Source organism: Piliocolobus tephrosceles, unplaced genomic scaffold (assembly GCF_002776525.5).
Source record: "Piliocolobus tephrosceles isolate RC106 unplaced genomic scaffold, ASM277652v3 unscaffolded_19, whole genome shotgun sequence".
Taxonomy (NCBI): Eukaryota; Metazoa; Chordata; class Mammalia; order Primates; family Cercopithecidae; genus Piliocolobus; species Piliocolobus tephrosceles.
This window is the reverse complement of record NW_022300975.1, coordinates 2,740,797-2,764,999: the sequence shown is the minus strand read 5'-3', so window position 1 is coordinate 2,764,999 and position 24,203 is coordinate 2,740,797. Positions and strand designations below refer to the sequence as shown.

The following is a 24,203-nucleotide window of genomic DNA, read 5'->3' as shown; positions in this document are numbered from 1 at the left end:
AAAAACTGCTAGCTCAGCTCGGAGCTTAATTACACATCTTACTCCAGTATGAAACAGGAGTTCTTCACGCATACTTCTTGTTTTGTCACACAGAATAGTAAAAATATATATACTCAAGAGTTGAGATGTAAAAAATTCATTTCTCCTGCTTCTTTAAGGACATCCTTAAGTGAAACTGACTTTTAAAAAACCTGTGAGTACATATTAGGGAATACAATTTTTACTAGTATGTTTTAGTGCTACTACCTTGACTTGTGATCAGGCTCCAGCAATTTTAATCATTGTTGCTTTTGCACCATCAATACAAATGGCAAAAGAATTTAAGTCGCAAATAGTATCTTAGTATTATACTAAAATAGCTTCAACCTCATAGACCCCCTACAGGCTCTTGAGAATCACTTGGCAGTGAAACAAACTTTAAGAGTATTTGGATGAAAATGTCTTGTGGCTTTTTTTTTTTTTTTTTTTTTGACAGAGTTTTACTCTTGTTGCCCAGGCTGGAGTGTACTGGTGCAATTTCGGCTCACCTCAACCTCCACCTCCCAGGTTCAAGCGATTCTCCTGCCTCAGCCTCCCATGTTGTTGTTGTTGCTGTTGGCGTTTTGTTTTTTGAGACAGAGTCTCACTCTGTCGCCCAGGCTGGAGTACAATGGTTACCTACAGCCTCCGCCTCCCGGGTTCAAGTGATTCTCCTGCCTCAGCCTCCCAAATAGCTGAGACTACAGGTGCCCGCCACCACACCTAGCTAATTTTTGTATTTTTTTGGTAGAGACAGAGTTTTGCCATGTTGGACAAGCTGGTCTCAAATTCTGTGCCTCAAGTGATCTGCCTACCTAGGCCTCCCAAAATTCTGTGATTACAGGCGTGAGCCACTATGCTGGTCCAAAAGCATCTTATTTAAAAAGATTCTGAAGAAATATAAATGCACTAGCTGGTTGAGACTAATATATCATGTATATTACAGAGCCAGTAGCCAGTTACTGTGGCTTAATTGATCACATTTACTATTGGTTTCCTCTGAAAGCAGAGAAAGCTGACAGGACAGGGCATGAGAAAGAAACTTTGGAGGTAACCACCAACAAAAACAACAAAAAAACAAAAAACAAAAACAAATAAACAATCTGGAGCATGGACCCAGTGAGGGGAGGATAGGCTTGATAAATTTGTACTTCAAATTTAACTTACACAAAAGCCAACCAAAAGGTAAAGTTAAAAAAAGGAAGAAAAAACTCCTGCAGCCTAAGCAGAATTATCATCTCAGACCCACTTTCATTTTACTCACTACCCACTCATTTCCTCGTCAAAAAAGTGAGTAGAAAATTAATGCCAATAACTAGGGGGAGACAGCCAATGTCTATCAAAACCGATTTTACACAGCACTTCCTTTAGGGCCAGACAACCAGGTATTCTCCAGTTTTGTGTCTGGACTGTGGAGCCTACATACCAACTAAATCCTAAATAGCACAGATCAAACTGGGGGCTTGGTAGCAAGGCCAGGTTTCACACACCCTGTGGTCAGTATAAGAAGAGTCCTATTCAGTGTCCTTAATAGAACCAAAAATACTTTCTTCTTCTAGATTTCCAGGTTTTTAGTTTTATCAACTAATTTTAATTTAGCCCTGACCCTAGATTTGGCATCTGGAAATAGAGGTGTCTACTGGAGGAACTGTGTTATATATAGCCCAAATGTGTTCATTCTCTTTTTAAAAGTGTATGCCACTTGGGCATCAAGAATACATTGTTAATTTTCATTGACCTAGGAATTCTATCTCTCAGAATATATTACTAAAACTGATTTCAGTTATAGATAAACATCTAGCCACATGCTGTTCATAGCAGAGAGGCAAGTCAAGTTGCAGACAAGGTTAGGTATAGTCAATCTCGATGAATTAGAAGCAGTCATTACAAATGACTGAGTATGCAAAATACAAAAGCTTATGATAAACTGAAAAAGAAAAACCCCCACTAGATTGTTACAATGTAATAGATTGGAAAAACAGAAAAAAAAAATCCATAGTGGTTGATAATAATGAATAAAGTATGGGACATTTTTTTACTTTTATTTATTAAATGTTTATGGAGGATCAATAAGTGCCAAGCAGTGTTCTAGATGATTGACATACATCAATGAACAAAGACCCTTGACCTCATGGAGCTTATATTCTGACAGATGGAGACAAACATATGTATTGTGTCAAATATATAGTTTGTTTGAACTTAATAAATACCAAGAAAAGAGAAGCACTTGAGGAAATGAGTTGACAGTATTCAAATGTCACCTTCTCAACAGAGCCTATATCCTGACTTGCCCCAGATCTCTACTTGATTAACCCTTATCCCCAAGTCTTTCCAGTATTAATAAGGTGTTCCAGGCAGAGTAAATAGCTAGGGCAAGATTCCAAGGTAGAGTATGCCTGGGGTGTACAAAGCACAGCATAGAGGTGGATGTGGCCAATGTAGAATGAGAGAAGGGGCAAGTAGGAAAAGAGGTCAGAGAGAACGACGTCCAATCATGCAGGCCCAGGTAGCTGGCCGTACGGACCACTGCTTTTACTGGGTGTAAAGACAGATGTGTCTTTATACCCAGTAAAAGCAGTTATCCAAACATTTAAAATTCATTATCCAAACATTTAAAATTTCATTATCCAAACATTTAATTTTTTTTTAATTTAAATATTCAATGAGATAGAAATTGTAAAAATGTCATGACTAGTAGACTGTGGTTTGCCCCTCCCATCCTTTGATCTTGAGAGTTGCTTCTGCTGATGGCATATTATTATGATTTTCTACTTCTTGGAAGGGAACTAGGCAGGGGTTCCTAAGTGGCACAGAGGTAACACTTCCTAGACAAGAGGCATGTGTGTGGCAAAGCTGTCTCAGAGGCTGCATTCCTCCCCTAGGATCTTCAGATGCCCACCCAGCCTCAGTGCGTAGTTCATTATCTCAGTTGTGCCTCCATGAGTCTGCTGGGATTGAGAATTGCCTGTGAGTCAAGCAACATACTTACTTACCACTCTCACTCCACAGCTCTGTCTTTTGTGCTGCCAGGTCATTTGCCAACTGAGTCACCTTATCTAGCTTTGCATTTGCTTCATTCAAGCGCTCTTCATATAGAGTACAGAGTTTCTCAGCATTTGCCTGTGAGTTGAGAAAGAAGGGCTAGTCAGGGCTCACAGAGGATACTCTGAATCAGCTGCACAAAGGAGGAGGGGAAGAGTGGCTCTGGGGATCCGCACACTCTCTTCTGTAGTAAAGAGCTCAGCCAGCATTGGGAGATCACGTCTTCTGATTTTGGCAAGTACAACCAACTCTAGGGTCTGGACCCCAAGAAGCCTAAACTTTGCAGAGCACAGGTGTCACGGGAGACACCGAACTTCCTGGGTATTAGGATCCTTTCTAGAATTATTTACTTTTCTGGAGAAGGAAACATCAAACACGAATGAGGTACATGATCCTTTTCTGACAGTATATATTTAACTGTCTTTTCCACTAGAATATAACTTTCATGAGGGTAGAGATCCAGTTTAAAGATATACACCCTGTTGTCTAGAATAGTGCCTGGCACATATGAGAGCGATATGCAAGGGCGGAGGGGCAGAGGAAGGGGAAGGAAGAGAGGTAAGAGAGGGAAGGAGGAGGAAGAAAATCTAGAAGGCTGCCCAAGCAGGAGAGAAGAAAGTGGAGGATCTGAGCCACAACAGCCTAATAACCAAATGTGAGCTGCCAAGCGACTGTACCCTCCTGATCACTATGGCTACAATCTCAAGATGACCCTAACAGGGTTAACACTTCAATCCCCAAACCCAACTTCTCAGAATTGGCTTTTCGTGCCTGGAGAAAAAGATAGGACACTGGCCTTTGCACTTTCACCCGATTTAAGTAACCAATCGAATCGCCAGACTCTTGCCACACTCTGAGAACTCAGGCTAGCGGTTTTGAGACCCAAGATCCTCAAACAGGACTAAGAGCTGCCAAATGCAAGATGAGGTATCCCCTTTACATACAAATTAACTGTAGTTTGCATTCTTATTATTTATATAGTCAGAAACAGTAAAATTACATTGGTGGTGGACTTCCATGGTTCTACAGATTTTACATAGCTGTTTTAATGAAACTCATGTATAAATTATCTTTTTATAATATTTTTTTTGAGACAGAGGCTCACTCTATCACCCAGGCTGGTGTGCAATGGCACAATCTCGGCTCACTGTAACCTCCACCTCCTGGGTTCAAGCGATTCTCCTGCCTCAGCCCCCTGAGTAGGTGGGATTACAGGTGCATGCCACCATGCCTGGCTAATTTTTGTACTTTTAGTATAGATGGGGTTTCACTATTTTGGCCAGGCTGGTCTGGAACTCCTGATCTTGTGATCCGCCCACCTCAGCTTCCCAAAGTGCTAGGATTATAGGCGATCTTCAAATGCCTTCCATCTGCCCCATCCTTGGCGATGATGATGACACTATTAATGACAATAGCAGGAGCAATTAACATTTATTGGTTGCTTGTTACATACCCAGCTCTCTTCTGAGCTCTATGTTTTAAATCTCAATTAATACAGCAGCCCATGAGGCCTTTGTCTGTACAAAGAAAGTATGCTATGGAAATGGAAGAACTGGGAGACAAAGAAGAGATTATACCAATGAAATTTTGAGAAAACAGTGAGGTCTGGTGAGATGGTGAAAGCTGATGGTGAGCCTAATAGTTTCAATGTTAAACTAATTGTTATGATAGAGCAATGGCCAAAGGATCAGGAATGTTTCAAAGGTGATGCCTGGTTTAGTCCTCAGGAAAACTTTTGTACCAGCCAAAACCTTGGTCATCTCTAGCTGGAGCCTATGCTCTGTTGAAGATTGTTTCCTTCATGCTATGTTGCAGGACTTTTCCTCAGTTCAGCTAAAGATGGGGTTCTTTGTCCCCGGCCACAAAAATTCAGACTCATAGACAATTTGAATGATGAGTAAGACAGGGTTTTTGGGGGTGAAAAGGAAGAAAAGGGGGAAGCAGGGACTTTCCCAAGGCCAGAGTCCCTGCTTGAGCGCTTGCCACTCACAGCTTGAATCCCAGGTTCCACACAGGAAGAGGAGGGGCCAGGCTCCAACCCACAGCAAATGGCGTGAACTTTCCGAGGCTCCACTCCAGCGGGCAGGCTAGTTAGAGTTTCTCCAGGGACCCCCCCCCACCTGGCTGTCTCAATTACTAATGGCTATTCTCTGAGACTATTGAATGATGTCTTCTTCTATCTCCAATGCGGTGTTATGTAGTTCCATTTCACAGATGTCCTACAGCACACCCAGGCTTGGTGTAAACAGACTTAACAGAGATTCAATGGCCAGTTTCTCGAACGATGCCATCAGCCTCACATAGGTTAGAGCATTAATGTTAAATGCCAGGCATGCTCAATTGTCCCCACTCTCCACTCCTAACTAGAAGAAAGCTACAGTAGTGATCAATGTGACAGTTTTTAGGTTGTCTGCATAGTTTCTAATTATATGTTGAATTTGTTTGCTCTCACTTCTGAAAATGACTTTGACAGTCAAAGTTGGCATGCTCATTTTTTTCCTCACAATATCTCTCAAAAGTTCATATTGCCTCTTTTTATAAATGAGAAAACTGAGCACCAGTAGAGGCTAAATAACTAGCCCAAATTTATACAGCTATTAAATGTCAGAATTGGAATTCGAACTGAAACTGTCTGTGCAGATGCACACACACACAGAAAATGTCAAATATTAGATTTCTAAGCATCTGTTGTATGAAGTGGTGATAAAGGAAATATTAAGAATTAATTGAATTGATGTCCTAGGTGGCCCAATTTGTCATGAATCCTGGGTTCCAGAGGAAAACGGATAAAAATAGGATGATTATGAAAACCATTTTTATCTTATGATGTCTCCAATAGTAAATGACCTGTTAACTGAGCCAGGAGGAACATATCCAGGTGTGAGAAATGGCATCTGTTTATGGCCCTGTATATGCTGTGCTATGCACCTGTTTGCTTAGGGTGAAAACGCACAGATCTCTGTAAGACAACTTAGTCAGTGGTGTGTGGAAATGGTAAGAAAAGGAGCCAAAGACTTCCCAGTTTTTCAAAAGAGGTCTCCATGTGGTGAAGGCCAGCTGGGCTGTGTGTATCTGTAGAGTGGGCAGCCCACTTGGACAGATAGAAAAGGCACTTGCCCTTAGGCATAGCTTCACATGGTAGGTATCCACATAGGCACTGCTAACCAATGGTATAATGTTTCCATATATAAAGTATTTTCATAAACAGGATCTGCAAAAAGACAATTAGATTGTTTATTTAAAAGTGGCCTATACGGGGATACAGCATGCAAAAGAGTTGTACCCTCAAAAGAATTTTTAATTTAAGCATTAAGGATAAGCGGTATGTTTTGATACCAGGGATGAGAAGGTTAATAGAATAAGGCACATTTATCTTATAGCTGATTCTTAAAATGATGCATAAAAATGCTGCCTCCCAGAAATGCAGGGACCAATGGGAATTCAAAATAATCAAGATAATTGTGAGATTTCCTATAAGTTCTAAATGGCCCTGAGCCTCTCTGTCAGCATAATATGCTTTTGAAAATGCTTCAGTCTCCACTGTACCACGGAGCATTGACATTCTCGCTATTATAATTCAGAAAATGATAAAGTAAACAATTCAAGGAACAGTTTAGCCTAATGTATATGCCTATGAGTGTTAACAGAAACAATTTATCATGCCAACAAATATTTAAAGCAGCAATAGGACATGCTCACCAACAGACATACACAGGATTTGGAATTGAAATTCATCTCTTCCATAGAAATGTGTGACCTTGGACAAGTCACTAAATCTATGAGCTCCAAGAGGCACATGTAAAAGTCGATGCTAGTAATTGAGTGCACAGACTCTACAAAGCACTGTAGTAAACATGGAAGTGAGACCTACTTTCTGCTTTCAGTGTCAGCAAAGTTAAAAGACTAGATAATGCATGAGTATAAAGAGGGACCCCAAAAGTGCTAATAGGAACTCAAAAACAGGTAAGTCTGTAATGCAGGAGGTTGAACTTGAGCATTCCAAAGAGAATAATTAGTTTGGAAAAGGCAGATCAGTGTAAAGATAAATATTTGGTGAAAGGCAAGCTGAAATGGAAGGTCCATGAAACAAAGCAATGGGATCTATAACTGGCAAGACAGGTTGACTCTGATCACAGGTTACAGTGTACCTTGAAAGCAGAAGTTTGGAGTCCATTTTTAAGCAGGGACATAATTCAATAAATCCATGCTTTATAAATATTCTGAATACTTTATAAATATTAAATTGGGCATATAAATATAGGATGGTTTGAAAAAAGAAAGACTAGAAGCAAAAATGATAATTTAGGAAACCACTGCAGTAATATACTTAAAAGGTAGAGAGACCTATATGGGAATGGGAATGGAAAACTATGAGGTGATAAAGACTGACCTGCTGCAATAATTGACTGAAAAGCAAATAGGGAGGCAAGAAGTGGTTGAGGCTTAGAACCTGAGTTATAAAAAGAAACCAGGTGCCAGTGACAGAGATGTTCAGAGGAAGTTCCAGCTTCAGGAGAAATAAAGACAGATGGCAGGGATTAAAAGAGTAAGGAGGTAGTGAGATACACACCTACTGCTAGAAAAAGCCTATATTCCCATGCATGGAACATTAAGAATCCTTCTGATGAGGGCTCACAAGAAGAGGAGAGCATAGAGAGAGAACTAATCTTCTTAGAGATTAGTTGGATGGCTGTGATTACCATGCTGATAGTAATATGGACAGTAAAGGCAATTCTACTGAGGTCTTAAATGGAAATGGGGAATATCCTACTGGAAACTGGAAGACAGAGCATCCTTATTACAAAGTTTCAAAGAACTTGACTGAACTACGCCCTAGTCCCTTGTGGAAGGCAGAATTTAAGAGTGATAAACTAGGATATTTGGTGGAAGAAATCCTTAAAGAAAGTATTCAGGGCTCCATGGCTTCTCTTGATTGTTTAAAACAAAATATGAAGAGAGAGAAATAAAGACGAAATGTATAATCAAAGAGAAGCAGAATTTAAAGATTTAGAAAATTCTCAGCCTGGTCAGATTGTGAAGAATAAAAAAGCATTTTCAGAAAAAAACAAAACACTAAGGATGTAGACAACCAAACATTTGATAAGGAAATTAGTGGGGGTAGAAAGAAGATAGGTGCTATTCATCAGGACGATGGAAGAATGATCCTGGAGGCATTTCTGAGACCTTTGTGGCTGTCCCACCCACACAGGCCCAGAAGGCCAGGGCCTTGATGGAAACATGATTTTAAGAGAGGATTCCTGTGAGACTTCAGAGCTTGCTGCCCCAGGCTGCCTCAAGTCTTTGCTTCCCACATGCTAGTGCAGTGCTCCTCTGCCACTCAGGCAGGCCCAGGTTCAGCTCAGGTCACCACTCTGGAAGGCACATGCTGTAAACCATAGCAGCATCCATACAGTGCTAACTCTGCAGGAGATATGGAAGCATAGCTCCTCCACCTAGATTTCAAAGGATATTTTGGAAAGGCTTGGGGTTCAGGCAGAGAATTGCCATGGAAGCAGGGCCACCACAGAGAGCTCCCACTATGGCAGTGATGGAACTGTGAGGGCAGAGCTGCCCCAAACACCCCAGACTTATAGAGCCACCAGCATGCAACACTAACCTAGGAGGAGTCACAAGCACCCAACTTCAATTCCTGAGAGCTCCTGTCAGGGGGGCAGTGCTATGTGGGGCCCTGGGGACCCAAACTCCACCTCAGTATGTCCAGAAGGTCAGACATGGAGTCAAAAAAGATTGTTCCCAACTTTCAAGATTTAATGTTGTTTGCTTTGTTTTATTTTGGGCTTTTCCCTTTGTTACCTCTTTTTTCTTTCCGATTTCTCTTTTTTAGGAATGGGAATGTCTATGCTATGCCTGTTCCACTATTTTATTGTGGAAACACATAACTTGTTTGATTTCACAAGCTCACAGCTGGAGGAGGAATTTGCCTCAAGATGAATCACGCCTTGAGTTTCACTCCTATATGATTTAGATGAGACTTTAGACTTTTGAGTTGACGCTGAAATGACTTAAGTCTTTAGAACCTGCTGAGGTAGAATGAATGTATTTTGCTTATGTGAAGGACATAAATTTGGGGGGCCAGAGGTAGAATGCTATGGACTGAATATGTCCCCTAAAATTCATATGATGAAACAATCGCCAGTGCGATAGTGTTAGGTGGGGCCTTTAGGAGGTGATGAAGTTATGAGGATGGGAGCCTTCATCAATGGGACTGGTACAAGGGAGCATCTGTCCCTTTCCCCTTTTTGCTCTTCTGCAATGTGAGGATGTAGCAAGAGGCACCATCTTAGAAGCAGAGAGACCTCACCAGACAATAAACCTGCTGCTACCTTGATCCTGGACTTTCCAGCCTCCAGAACTGTGAAAAATAAATTTCTATTATTTATAAATTACCCAGTCTGTGGTATTTTGTTATAGCAGCATGAATGGACTAAGACACACACACACACACACACAGAGAGAGAGAGAGAGAGACTGTTTCTTTCTACTCAGTATGGTATTTAAAAGGAATTAATTATTAAATATTTCAGAAACCACTCCATATCATTGGAGATATTCTACATTTTTCTGGCCATAGTCCAAGGAGATCAAGCTTTATTGTCAGGCCATGTCTTTTCCAGACTTTATAAAATCTGTTCACAAGGAGAGAAGGTTGCAGCAACTAGTCATTTGCTCTGCCTAATCTAAGGTAAAGCTCCTGTCAACTACCAGAAGACAGGGTCACTGATAGCGATGATCTCATAGTAACATTTGACATGACAGCTTGCAGCATATAGGCTAATGGGCTCAGTAAAGAAAGAACATGTGATGAACCTTTCTTATAGTACTGGCTGATTGAAAAGATGCCAGAGGACATGAGGGAGAAAAAGTCCCCTCCTCTCAGCAAAGCTGTTTGTGTACACCATTCATTCAGATAGGCTCCAGGAGTATCCAGGCCATCACTGAGGAGCACTCATAACAAAAGCCATTTTTCAAGAGAGACATAGATAATGGCCTCAGGTTTCCAGCTCACTTACTTGTGCCATCACTAAAAAAGTCCATAAGGAACACGGATTGGAATTCTGGTAAAACCAGAAGCCACTGTCAGGTCACATTCAGGTGATAGCTGTGTGACCTTAACAATGACCACTAAGGTCAGGCCTGATCTATTCCATCTGAAGAACTATATTATTCATTAGAAAATACACTGAGCCACTAAGCTGGCTTATTTTTCTTTTCCCTCCCCTCCCATTTCTTCCTCTCCCTACTTCCATGTTCAAAAGCCCATAAGGATGGATGGGAGTATTTACCTTAGCCCTTGTCATCTGCTCAATACGGGTCAGGAGGTCATCTACTTCTAGCTGCAAGTCACTCTTGTCTTTTTCCAGTTTCTGCTTGACCTGCTGTAGATTTTCTACCTGGCCCTCGAGCTCAGCCAGGCTGTCTGCATGTCTCTTCTTCAAAGATGCAGAAGTTGCCTCAAAGTGCAGCGTGGCCTCCTCCATGTCTCGACGCAGCTTCTGGAATTTGGTTTCCTGTTTCTTAGTTATTTCCAGCTGAGCCAAACTGGCTCCTCCTACCTCCTCCAGCCTCTCATTCAAGTCAGCCAGGTCTTGGGTGAGGTCAGCTCTCTCCTTTTCCATCTTGGCTCGAGTGGTCCTTTCAGCTTCTAGTTTCTCTTTCAAATCCTTTATTTGAGTCTGTAGCAAGAAATAATTTTGATTTTTACTAAGCACTTGTAGCAAGAGCTTTATTCTATTTTTTTTTTTTTTTTTTTTTTTTTTATCACAAAGCTAACATGAACCTTTTGGTTCCCAATTTATAACTAAAGAAAACAGAATACACAGAAGTTAAGTGATTTGCCCCAATTCAATACCAAGACCAGAAATCAAATTTGCAGTTCTGCCAAATTGCTCAGCCCCTGATGATGGGCAAGCTCATTAAATTATATACATGGAGGGGAAAGCTTAGTAAAGAGCACTTCCCAAAGAAACAGGAAAATATCTTTCATGTGACAAAAAAGTGTTTAAGAGCATTCATAAAAATTGGAATGGTAAATTTTATATACAAAAATCTTCCTCATCTGAAATTCGTTTATCTGATCTCAATTATCTAGGACTTGGGCAAAAATCTGATCAATACAATGAACATCTTCAAGTTCAAGCAATTTACTTGTAAGAAACAGCCTCAATTTGGCTGAGGCAGGAGAATGGCGGAAACCCGGGAGGCGGAGCTTGCAGTGAGCTGAGATCCGGCCACTGTACTCCAGCCTGGGCGACAGAGCGAGACTCCGTCTCAAAAAAAAAAAGGAACAGCCTCAATTTAATTTTTACACACAATTCTAAAAAACTTGGTTACTTGGTTTTCTAGTCTACAGGAGATTTCAAGGAAGAGATTTGAAATAACAAAGGAGAGTTGGTGAAGGAATGTGGACTACTAAAGTGAGTAGAGACACGGTATCATCAGAAGCAGGATTATTGGAAAAAGAAGTGATAACAACTCTCAGAGTCCCAAGCCCTTTTAGTACAGGTCAAATAGGTCTACAAATCCTGATAACATCACTGTATTACAGTACAATGAAGCCATTGATGTTACTATCATCACCTTAAGTAATTAGGCATAGATTAGGATGGGGAGAAAACAAGATAGAAACTGTTTTAGAATATGTTTTCCTTTCCATTAAATAAGACTACTGTGGCTTAGAAAAAACTAATTTCTAGATTGTATCAAATAAGTAGCCTATCAGTTCTATAGATGAGGTATGACAGAAAAGGTGCTTTAAAAAAAGTATGATTTCCACATTCAAGTAACCATGATCCTCTTCCAACTGGTTATCATGGGATCCAAGAAAATATTTATCCCAAATAATACCACCATTGAACCAAACATTTCTGAAATGTTTTGTCAGAAATAATATTTAGAGAACTTTTTGAGTCATCAAGGTAAGGAAATTTGTCTTCTGGATATATTGAAAAGTTTGTGGGTTTTTTAAATGTTTTTTTTTTATTTTGGATAAAGTCAAGAGTCATTTGAAGACAAGCCTGATGAATATGATAACCACTTGGAGATTAATACCATGTCTGAAACTAAAATATGTTTACAAAACACTGAGATTGGTTTTCTTATTTGGTTCAACATATCTCAGAAGATAAATATCAGAAAGAGGTTCCAAAATTATTTTGAGTCATGGTTATATTACTAAGATATTTATTTAGCTCCAAAGGGAAATTATCCATCTAAATGTGTGTGTGTGCATCTGTGTGAAAAATTACTTTATAACATGGTCATATGCTATAAAACTCACATGGTCTAAAACTTATAAATAGCTATCCATTATCAAATAATGTTTTGAGGCCACAAGTACCTATATAACTTACTGATTTTCAATCGCCTTCTAATCACAAAGAATAATCATCATAAAAATTAAATTGCTAATTTGAATGCATACCATGGGTCAGGCACTGTGCTTACTACTTAAATATATTGTTGCATTTAATAATATGAGCTCAATGGTTGCCAGAAGGATTCATGAGTGAAAAAAAACAAGTTTTGGATTTTAGCACAATGCCTGGTTCACAGCAAGGATTCAACAAATTAGCTATTCATTTATATTATTCTTACAAGGAAATTTAAGCTTAAATCCATCTGTGGAATGCCACAATTTCCCTTCTTAACCACTGTTCCTTTCTGCCTCTGCCTGTGATTGGCTAAGGATATGAATACCTTGGCAGAGAATTTGTCATTGACCCACGAGTCATCACCCATGGATCTAAATATAAGTACACAGGCATATTTGATAATTGATTACCTGAAGCTCTTTAACCATCTTCTGAAGCTGAGCTACCAGGCCTTTCTCATTCTCCACTTTTGAATTCATCTGACTGTTTTCTAATTCTTTTCTGTTTAGAAGAAGATATCAAATACAATTGTTCAGAATAATAACATTTTGTTTAAAGTAGTTAGAATTGTAATATTCCTAACACAAAGAAAAGATAGACGTTTGAGGTGATAGATATCCCAATTACCCTGATTTACTCATTGTACATTGTATACAGGTATCAAAATAGCACATGCACTCCAAAAACATGTACAATTATTATAAATCAATAAAAAACACAACCAGGCTTTAACCAAAAGTAAAAATACCATTTTGTTTAAATATTTTTTTAATTATAGATATAATACAATAATTCATTCTCATTTTAAAACTTCAATGATTATGCCTACATCTGAATTTTTCTTGGCTATGATACCTGATATGGTTTGTCTATGTCCACACCTGAATCTCATCTTGAATTTCCACATGTTGTAGGGGGGATCCAGTGGGAGGTAATTGAATCATGGGGGCATGTCTTTCCCGTGCTGTTCTTGTGGTAGTGAATAAGTCTCACAAGATCTAATGGTGTTATAAAGAGGAGTTCTCCTGTACAAGTTCTCTCTTTTTGCCTGCACCATCCATTTTAGATGTGCCTTGCCTTCCACCATGATTGTGAGACCTCCCCAGCCATGTGGAACTGTAAGTCTGTTAAACCCTTTTTCTTGTATAAATCACCCAGTCTCGGGTAACTCTCTATCAGCAGTGTGAAAATGGACTAATATAGTAAATTGGTACCAGTAGGTGGGGCATTGATGAAAAGATACCCGAAAATGTGGAAGCGACTTTGGAACTGGGTAACAGGCAGAGGTTGGAACAGTTTGGAGGGCTCAGAAGAAGAAAGAAAAATGGGGGAAAGTTTGGAACTCCCTAGAGATTTGCTGAATAGCTTCAACCAAAATGCTGATAATGAAATGGATAATGAAATCGTAGCTGAGGCAGTCTCAGATGGAGATGAGGAACTTGCTGAGAACCAAAGCAAAAGTGGTTCTTGTTATGTTTTAGCAAAGAAACTGGTGGCATTTTGCCTCTGCCCTAGAAATCTGTGTATCTTTAAATTTGAGAGAGATGATTTAGGGTATCTGACAGAAGGGATTTCTAAGCAGCAAAGCATTCAAGAGGTGACTTGGGTGCTCTTAAATGCATTCAGTTTTGTTTTTTTGGTGTTTTGTTTATTTGTTTTTGAGACTGAGTCTTGCTCTGTCACCCAGGCTGGATTGCAGTGGCACAATCTTGGCTCACTGCAACCTCCACCTCCCAGGTTCAAGCAATTCTCCTGCCTCAGCCTCCCGAGTAGCTGGGACTACAGGCTCATGCCGCCATGCCCAGCTAATTTTTTGTCTTTTAGTAGATGAAGGGTTTCACTGTGTTGCCCAGACTGGTCTCTAACTCCTGAGCTCAGGCAATCTGCCCGCTTCGGCCTCCCAGAGTGCTAGGATTATAGGCGTGAGCCACCGCACCCTGCCTGCATTCAGTTTTATAAGGAAAACAGAACATAAAAGTTTGGAAAATGTGCAGCCTGACAATGTGATAGAAAAAAAAAATCCCATTTTCCGAGAAAAAATTCAAGCCAGCTGCAGAAATTTGCATAAGTAACAAGGAACCAAATGTTAATCCCCAAGACAACTGGGAAAATGTCTCCAGGCCATGTCAGTGGTCTTCGCTACAGACCCTCCCATCACAGGCCTAGAGGCCTAGGAGGAAAAATTGGTTTCGTGGGCTGGGCCCAGGATCCCCGTGCTGTGTGCAGCCTAGGGACTTGGTGCCCTGCGTCCCAGCTGCTCCAGTCATGGCTGAAAGGGGCCAACATAGAGCTTGGGTCATGGCTTCAGAGGGTGCAAGCCCCAAGCCTTGGCAACTTCCACCTGGTGTGGAGCCTACAAGCACACAGAAGTTATGAATTGGGGTTTGGGAACTTCCACCTAAATTTCAGAAATATGGAAATGCCTGGATGCCCAAGCAGAAGTTTGCTGCAGGAGTAGGGCCCTTATGGAGAACCTTTGCTAGAGCAGTGTGGAAGGGAAATGTGGGGTCAGGGTCCCCACACAGAGTCCCTTCTGGGGCACTGCCTAGTGGAGCTGTAAGAAGAGGGCCACTGTCCTCCAGACACCAGAATGTTAGATCTACTATCAGCTTGTACCATGCACCTGGAAAAGCCACAGACACTCAACACCAGCCAGTGAAGACAGCTGGGAAGGAGGCTTTACCCTGCAAAGCCACAGGGCAGGAGCTGACCAAGACGGTGGGAACCTACCTCTTGCATCAGTGTGCCCTGGATGTGAGACATGGAGATCATTTTAGAGCTTTAGGATTTGACTGCTCTGCTGGATTTCAGACTTGGATGGGGCCTGTAGCCCCTTTGTTTTGGCCAATTTCTCCCATTTGGAATGGCTGTATTTACCCAATGCCTATACCCCCATTGTGTCTAGGAAATAACTAACTTGCTTTTGATTTTACAGGCTCATAAGCAGAAGGGACTTGCCTTCTTGCAGATAAGACCTTGGACTGTGGACTTTTGAGTTAAAGCTGAAATGAGTGAAGACTTTAGGGGACTGTGGGGAAGGCATGATTGGTTTTAAAATGTGAGGACATGAGATTTGGGAGGGACCAGGGGCAGAATTATATGGTTTGGCTGTGTCCCCACCCAAATCTCATCTTGAATTTCCATGTGTTGTGGGAGGGACCCTGTGGGAGGTAATTGAATCATGGGGCAAGTCTTTCCCATGCTGTTCTCATGATAGTGAATAAGTCTCACGAGATCTGATGGTTTTATAAAGAGGAGTCCCCCTACACAAGTTCTGTTTTTGCCTGCTGTCATCCATATAAGATGTGACTTGCTACTCCTTGTCTTCTGCCTTGATTGTGAGGCCTCCTGAGACATGTGGAACTGTAAGTACATTAAACCCTTTTTCCTGTGTAAATTACCTAGTTGTAGGTATGTCTTTATCAGCAATGTGAAAATAAACTAAAGTCATACCCAATCCCTGCTTTCCCACTAGAGGAAACTACCATTATCCATTTAGTGTAAATCCTTCCAGAAATTTAAGTACTGACATATGTTTGTGCTTACATGTGTACATGTAGCTATTTCATTTTCCTTACTGTGACAGAATATCACATACATTTGCATGTACAGATTAACAACTTGATTGGTATTAATATATTATTCATTAAGATATTGATAAGAATAGCATTTATAATATATTAAATATGTATTTAATATTAAATATTGTTATATTTAATTTTTTAAATATATTATTGAATTGAGAATGTTATTTTTTTTTTTTTTTGAGTTTCACTCTTGTTGCCCAGGCTGGAGTGCAATGGTACAATCTCGGCTCAATGCAACCTCTGCCTCTTAGGTTCAAGCAATTCTCCTGCCTCAGCCTTCTGAGCAGCTGAGATTACAGGCACGTGCCACCACGTCTGACTAATTTTGTATTTTTAGTAGAGACAGGGTTTCTCCATGTTGACCAGGCTGGTCTTGAACTCCTGACCTCAGGTGATCCGCCCGCCTCCGCCTCCCAATGTGCTGAGATTACAAGCATGAGTCACCACACCCAGCCTGAGAATTTATTCTTATCAATATATTAAGCTTAAAAATCTTAAGCTATTATATTTTAAAATAATTATATTATTATTAATTCAATAATATATTTTTCTACACAAGCCTACACAGAGTACTCCATTTAAAAATTAACTATGGCATAGTATTTCACAATTTAGACATTCCTTAGTTTGTGAATTTCACAATAAGCACTTAGGTTTTCCTTAATATTTTGCTTTTACAAATCACACCATTCATAACCATGCCCCTTGTATACATGAGAGTGTTTCTCTAGAGTGGATACTGAGCAGGAAATTGCTGGGCAATGAATAGGTAAGTGTTGAAAAATAAGATAGCCCTGTCCCTTGCTCTCCACTAACAGTGTGAGATCATTGCTTCTCTACATTTATTCTTAATATCAGACTTCTGAAATTTTCTTAGAAAATAGATTACTATTTCATTGTTTTATTTGCAATGCCCTCACTTACTAGTAATGACTGCATCTTGTCAACTATTAGTATCTTTAAATGGTCAATAAACCAAATGGACTGCCTGTTTGTGTTATTTGCCCATTTTTCTATTAGGTGTGTTCATCTAATTATTGAGTTATAGATTTTCCTTGGATTCTTGACATTTTTTATATTTGTTACAAATTTTTCTCTCACTTTATAACCTGTCTCCATTTTATTTGTATTGGCATTTGCCACATGTTTAAAATTTTGATGTCAAATATATCAATGTCTCCCTTTTGTCTTTGGCTTTTTGTGACTTGCTCAAGAAGACTTAGCCTGTCAATTTCCTAAGACTTATTGACTATATTTTATTCTAATTTTTTTTAAGTTGTGGTAAGAACACTTAACCTGAGCTCTACTCTTTAATTTTTAAGTACAAAATGTAGTATTGTTAACTACAGGCAAAACGTTGTAAAGCAGATCTCTAGAACTTAATCATCTTATATAACCAACTTTATACTCATTGAACAGCAGCTCTCCATTATTTCTCCCTCCTCCCAGCCCTTAGCAAGCACTTTTCTATGAATTCGTTTCTATGAATTTGATTATTTTAGATACCTCTATTGGTGGAATCATGCAGTCTTTTTCCTTTTTGTGACTGGCTTATTTCCCTTAGTATAATGTCCTCCAAATTCCAATATCCGTATACATATATATGTGTATATATATGTATACAGATGTATGTATGAATATGTGTATGTGTGTGTTTGGGGGTTTTTTCATTTTTAAAATTTTATTTTTTATTTCAATAGGTTTTTGTGTATATGTATGTATGTGTGTATATATATACATATACACACACACACACACACACCCCACATTTTCTTTATCCATTTATACATCAGTGAATATTTAGGTTGTTTCTACATATTGGCTATTGTGAATAATGTGGCATCTTCTAATGGTTTTATGGCTTTGTTTTGACATTGAGTTCATTAGTGCAACTGAAGTTTGTGTGTATAAATTGTATGAGGTAGCAATTTCTCTCACCTCAAGAAATTAATAGCCAATAATTCCAATACCATTTACTACATCTCTTGTCATTATTAATTTGAAATGCCACCTTTATCACTTATTGTTTCAAATATACATAGGTCTATTTAGGGGAAAAGTTTTTTAATAAAGTTACAACTTTTTAAAAATATGGATTTCTAAAATGCTAAAACTCTCGACCTGTAGCCTACATGACATAGAGTATCATTTACACTTTGCTGGTTATCATTTGTACCGAAACACAATCTTCACAACTGAATGCTAAGGGAACTCTATCATCATTTTAATTATTCTATTCCATTCATAAGGGTCACTTGTTTCATCATTCTAAACCCTATTAAGCCCAGTAACTTATTAGCAGAATATGAGTCAAGCTTCACCAAGAGCATGTATAATAGCATATATGTATATACCAACAAGAAAGCCAGACGCTCACAGCTGGTCAATGGACTCTCTTCCCTCTTTCACTGTGGGCCTCAACCACTGATATACTATCATCCTTAATGTGGCCTTTTTGGAGACAGAGTCTCGCTCTGTCGCCAGGCTGGAGTGCAGTGCCACGATCTCGGCTCACTGCAACCTCCGCCTCCTGGGTTCAAGTGATTCTCCTGCCTCAGCCTCCCAAGTAGCTGGGACTACAGGTGCAGGCCACCACGCCCAGCTAATTTTTGTATTTTTAGTAGAGATGGGGTTTCACCATGTTGCCCAGGATGGTCTCAATCTCTTGACCTCATGATCCACCCACCTCGGCAACCTGACCTATCTTACTCTTCATCCTCACTGTTTTCCTCTCTTATTTGGTATAATCTAAATAAATTTAACCCTAATGATTAAAAGAAAAAAAAAGTCTAGTTAAACAGAGGAAGACGACAAAAGGGAGAAGGTGAGAAAACCCATGTCACTGACTAATAGAACTAAACTGAGAAAGCCGTCTTGCTCCGAGTTCCTTGGGGTGTAAGGAATCCAAATGAGTTGAAAGTTCCCTAATTTTGATCATTTTAATGGCTTGTTCTAGATTTTAAGGTTTAATATTTATATAGTAAATTATTTCACCAAAATTCCTATGTAAATATTAAGTTATGTCTGACAAACATATATTATTTAAGTAATCAGAGAGTATCCTTCACAAGAGGATTTTTTTTTTTTTTTTTACATTTTATGCCATTGGTCTCATGAGTAAAAAAGAGAGTCATTGTTATTTTTTTGACTTACAGCTGCAAGTTCCCAATAGTTTACATCTCATATACCTTACACCATTCTTTCTCATTTGCTAGTCAGATACTTTCTTCTTTACGTCCTTCCAGATTATGCATTTAGTCTCTTTACAACTATAAAATAAAGTCCAGAAAAGAAAAAAAAAATCATTTCCTAGGTTTGTTATCCTTGCCTTGGGTCTTGAGCTATCTGGCCCTGGAGTCCTAAGGATAAATGAAACAAGAAAGCTGTTCCTTCTAATATAAGGTCTCCAAGAATCTCATGTCAACAGAAAGGTGGCTTACTTCCTCAGCTCTTCTGCCAGGTGTCGCTGCCTGCTTTCCAGGTTCTCCATACTTTCCTGATTCAGCTTTAAATCGCCCTCCAGTTTGTGCAGTTCCCTTTCACAGTTAATTCTCGCTTTTCTCTCCTGCTCAAGGGCACCCTCAAGCTGACAAAAGGAGACACTATTTAGTCAAATAAATAGGTAGAGTTTATACTTCACTAGATGTGTTCAGTAACCACTTACCTTCTGGAAAAAGAAAGACACAAGCACAAATTCTATAAATGATGCCCAGTAACAGAGATATTTCCAAATACATATTGCGTATGTCAATAGGTTAACAAAAGAATCCAGAAATCACAGGGATGGAAGAAAACTTTAGAAATTATAGAATATGAGTTCTGTCTTAGGGAAGGAACCAACAAGAAATGGCCAGTGAGCCCTTGATTGATCTCTTTCCAATGATAGGAAGCTCACTTCTTCACATGGCAGCTCATTTCACGGGTGGATAAGTCCATTTACTTGGGAGTGCTTCTTCATAAGAAGCCAAAATATTCCCTGTAAATTCTATCCACAAGCACAAGCTCTGCTCCTTGGAGCAACACCAAGCAAATCAGTTTCTGCATGATCATCCTTAATAATCTGGAATAACCCTAGGCATCACTGGCCCATTCAAACACATTCTCACATGGCATGATTTTTAAGCCCCGTCACCACCTTGGTACCCTCTTCTAGTTCATAACATCATGTCATATTCTGGTTCCTCACTAAATGTTCTCCATCAGAACATTCCAGTTTTGTATGCATTAGTATTGCCAGGAATTATATAAAGGTTAATTTTCCAGGAAGCTAGATAACAGTCACAATATGGCTTATTTATTTATTGATACGTTTACTTTAAAACAATGGAAGACATGCTCTGTAACCAGCCAAAGAGATGAAATTCAAATTGGGAGGGAGGGAGAAATTCTGGAAAGGATATATGTAAAATCAGAAAGTAGATGAACACTGAGTTCTGGGGACTGAAAGTCTGTGTCCCCGCCAAATTCATACGCTGAAATCCTAATCCCCAGTGCAATGGTGTTGGGAGGTGGGCCCTTTAGGAAGTGATGAGGGCATGAAGGTGGAGCCTCCATGAATGGAATTAGTCCTTATAAAAGAGAACCTGGAGAGCTTCCTTGTTCCTTCTGCCATGTGAGGACACAAGGAGAAGTCACCCTCCATAAACCAGGAAATGTGTCCTCACTAGACACCAAGTCTGCTGGTACTTTGATTGCAGACTTCCCAGTCTCCGGAACTGTAGGAAATAAACTGCTATTTATTTGCCCCCCAGTTTATGGTATTTTATTATAGCAGCCTGAATGGACTAAGACACCAGGAGAGAATAAATGTGTGGGTGTGTGGGTGTGGGCAGGTGTGTGTGATGTGCATATATACGCACATATATAAACACCCAAAAATCCTTATGCTGAGGCTTTGTGAGATATGCAATTAGTGGAAATAGGAAGAAATGTAACACAACGAATAAGTAATAGAAGAAACTTATATAGAGGCAGGAAGAAAGAGCAGCAGACAAGGGAAAAAAAAAAAAAAAAGACCTAACCACCCTTGTCAACAATTTTATAAAGGCTACACTTTATAAAAGTGGGGACTACTGTGAGCATAAATGCATAGCATATACTATGTCAGCTGGGGTGGGAAAAAGGAAGAATTATGAACCCACACATTGAAACTGGTATGAAACAGTTTTATTTCACAGAGCATTTAGAGGCAAAACAGGGGCATCATCTCTAGAATCTTAAAAGTAATTTCCAATAGTGTAGGTAGAACACAGCTTGTGTCTCACATATCTTTCAACCATAAATAAATCTCAGCACACCAGTGGAAACACACATGGCCTTTAAAATGAATCCTTCAACACCAGTGTCAAACAAAGTACCAGCATATCTGTGGGACAAAATACCAGGTTCCGTGGGAGATATGAGGAAAGCCAGTCACCTAGAGTGATAACCCTTTACCATTCATCTTACTGTTCTTTTCCTATCGTCCAGGGTTGAATGAAAGTTGCATTTAAAAACTGACAGATTATATGCAGAGACCTCTCTTATACTGTCGTGGTTTTGTGTATAAAAAAAAACCTTTTATTCTCAATAATCAGGAAAACCATGCTACTAGGTTTTCCTGAAACTGTCAAGATAAATTAATGAATTAAAAACTGGAGTTATGTATATATGTAGACAGATAGCTAACTAACCAGATACACCATTACTGACCTCAACAACTTGCTGTTCCAGCTTCAGATTTGCTTTGCTCAGGCTGCTGAGCTTCTCCTCCTCCACGTGCAGGTCATCTAGGGTCTGCTGATGGGCCTCCTGCACAACTTTGGCTGCTCTGTTAAGTTTGCTGATATCCTCATTTAGAAACTCTACTTCCTCAGTCAGGTTCTTGACCTGTGGGAAGAAGATGACAGCTTCATTAAAGCCACTGCTGGAAAGTTGGGCATAACACTGAGGATCATCTCCTTTTGTCGTCCAGAACAACACATGAGGTATCCAATGTCATAAAGAGCTGTATTTAGCCAAGTTCCTGATACACTTTCTAAAGCTAAATTTAGTTTTTCTCCCACAAAAATGATCCGTTATCTGTCATGGTCAGGAAATGGAGTATTCTGTTTAAACATTAATATGAGTAAATAATTAACATTATTTATAATTATTTAACATTATTAATATGAACTAAATTGGATGGCCAATTTAATTCACATTATTATATAACAGTAACAACACTAAAAGCAATTGCGATTTCTTTTGAGGAGTCATGGCATGTACCGATCGCGTTGTGCCTCAGTATCCCAAAAAATGGCAGTTCAAGAAGGGTTCCAGCTGATAAAATATGCAAACATGGAAGTTGACTGTATCAGGCCCATGTGCTTTTTATGAAAGGGAATCAATAAAAATAAGAGTGCTATTTAATAGCCTGCCAAAATTACAGTGTCACTTTGGAGACTGTATCAGAGGCTTGATGCAGACTCCTCACTGTCCTCAATCTACACACAGATGCGCAAGTTAAAACCCTCAAACAAACTCTCAGCCAAAACAAACAAAACACGAAAGCCCTTAACTAGAATTAAAGTGACATCTTCAAGGTCAAACTCCAAATCAATGACACAGCTGGGGACTCAGGCACATCCCGAATTATCTTTTAGCAAACCATATCATACTCACTCTTCTTCCAAAAAAAAAAAAAAGGGTTCTTACAGGCCCCATGAAACCATTTTACTCTATTATAGAGTTCAGATGCAATAGGATTGGAACAAATGAAAATGTTTCATTTGGGAAGTTAAATAAGGTTCCATAAGTTCAAACTGGAAATCTGAATTGGGACAGCATAGTTTATCAGACCCTATATTTTGTGCCAGTTCTGACTCTCAATGCTGTAAAGTTGCAGGCCACTGTGCTAATTAACTTAAATAGAGCAAGTCAGATACCAAAACCTGATTTGAGAGTGGAATTCTGGCTGCTAGGCCTTCTAAACTAACATTATGGAAAAAGTACCTTGTGCTCTGTAGTACGTTTCTCCTTCTCTGACTTCACCAACATTGTTTCCAAGTCATCGATTTCTTTCTTCAACTCGGAACATTCATCTTCGAGTTTCCGCCCCCTGGCAGTCAGCTCAGAATTTATCTCCTCTTCTTCCTCCACCCTCTCCGACAGCTCTTTTACTCTGGCCTCCAGCTGGATCTTGGATTTAATCAGCCACTCGCACTGCTCTTCAACATTTGCCAGTGTCTCTTGCTCCTGCCATGATGAGGAGAAAATTGTTGCCAACAGCTGGAAGTAATTTATCAGCTAGGCGAAAATGCTGCTTAACACATAGCAAAGAGATAATTGCCTGCCCTCTGCCCAGCACTTTCACCTACCTTTCCTAAACAGCTGCAATAATATTCCCAGGTCCCTGATCCGATCACTGAGAAGTGAAGTTGCTTGTGTTTGGAGGTGCTTTCAATCTCTCAGGCCAATTCAGTAGATTAGATTACCTCTTCTAAAGCACTTAATAGAATCCTGGTGGCCTAAAGGAGCTAGCATGCCTCCAAAAATCAGTGGTGTGCTGCTTAAACCACAGCTTCTGGAAACATCCATGCGGGCATAGAGTTTGAGGTAGATAACTGCTCAAAAAATCATCTTTTAAGAAAGCAGAGTTCCCTCAGAATATTGCACTGTAACTATTACAAGTGCACGGATGTATGTGTTTAATATACATCTCTTCTAATAAATTGAGCTGAGTTATATGTTTTTTAAATTCATAGGCTAAATTTAGAATTCATAAGTTTATTTGCAAGTCACTAACTGTATTTCACTGTTATTTCCAACTAAAATTTTTGCCTCAATGATTCTGATAGTACGAAGTTACACAAAGAGCATATAGTACTCTTTCCTTTATCCTTGCACAGGCACTGCCTCCAGCTCTTATTGGGTAACCCATTGTTCCTGTGTTATGGGTCAAGTAAAAAGTGTGTTATGGGTCAAGTAAAAAGTAAAGGGGGTTTTTACTACAGAGCACCTTTCATAACTTTAAGCCCCTCTAACTTGTCTTCTTTAGAGGCTGAATAAAACCTCTTCTTCATAAGCAAGTTCTTAATTGTTGTTGGTCTTGCTGTAATATAACTTTACACACATTTTCATCTTCCATCTCTAGACCTCATCCATCCTTCACAACATGCCAGTTTGGGCAATGTATTAATGATCC

General features: G+C 39.5%; 1 protein-coding gene across 1 annotated transcript in view; it reads right to left on the bottom strand.

Moving 5' to 3' along the window:
• Nucleotides 1–24,203, bottom strand: part of LOC111542200 (myosin-15) — a 143,072-nt gene that overhangs the window by 36,931 nt on the left and 81,938 nt on the right. The window contains 6 exon segments of the mRNA XM_023211420.3: nt 3,012–3,138; nt 10,365–10,754; nt 12,863–12,953; nt 19,480–19,625; nt 21,731–21,907; nt 23,012–23,254. Coding sequence (XP_023067188.2) covers nt 3,012–3,138; nt 10,365–10,754; nt 12,863–12,953; nt 19,480–19,625; nt 21,731–21,907; nt 23,012–23,254 — 1,174 coding nt within the window.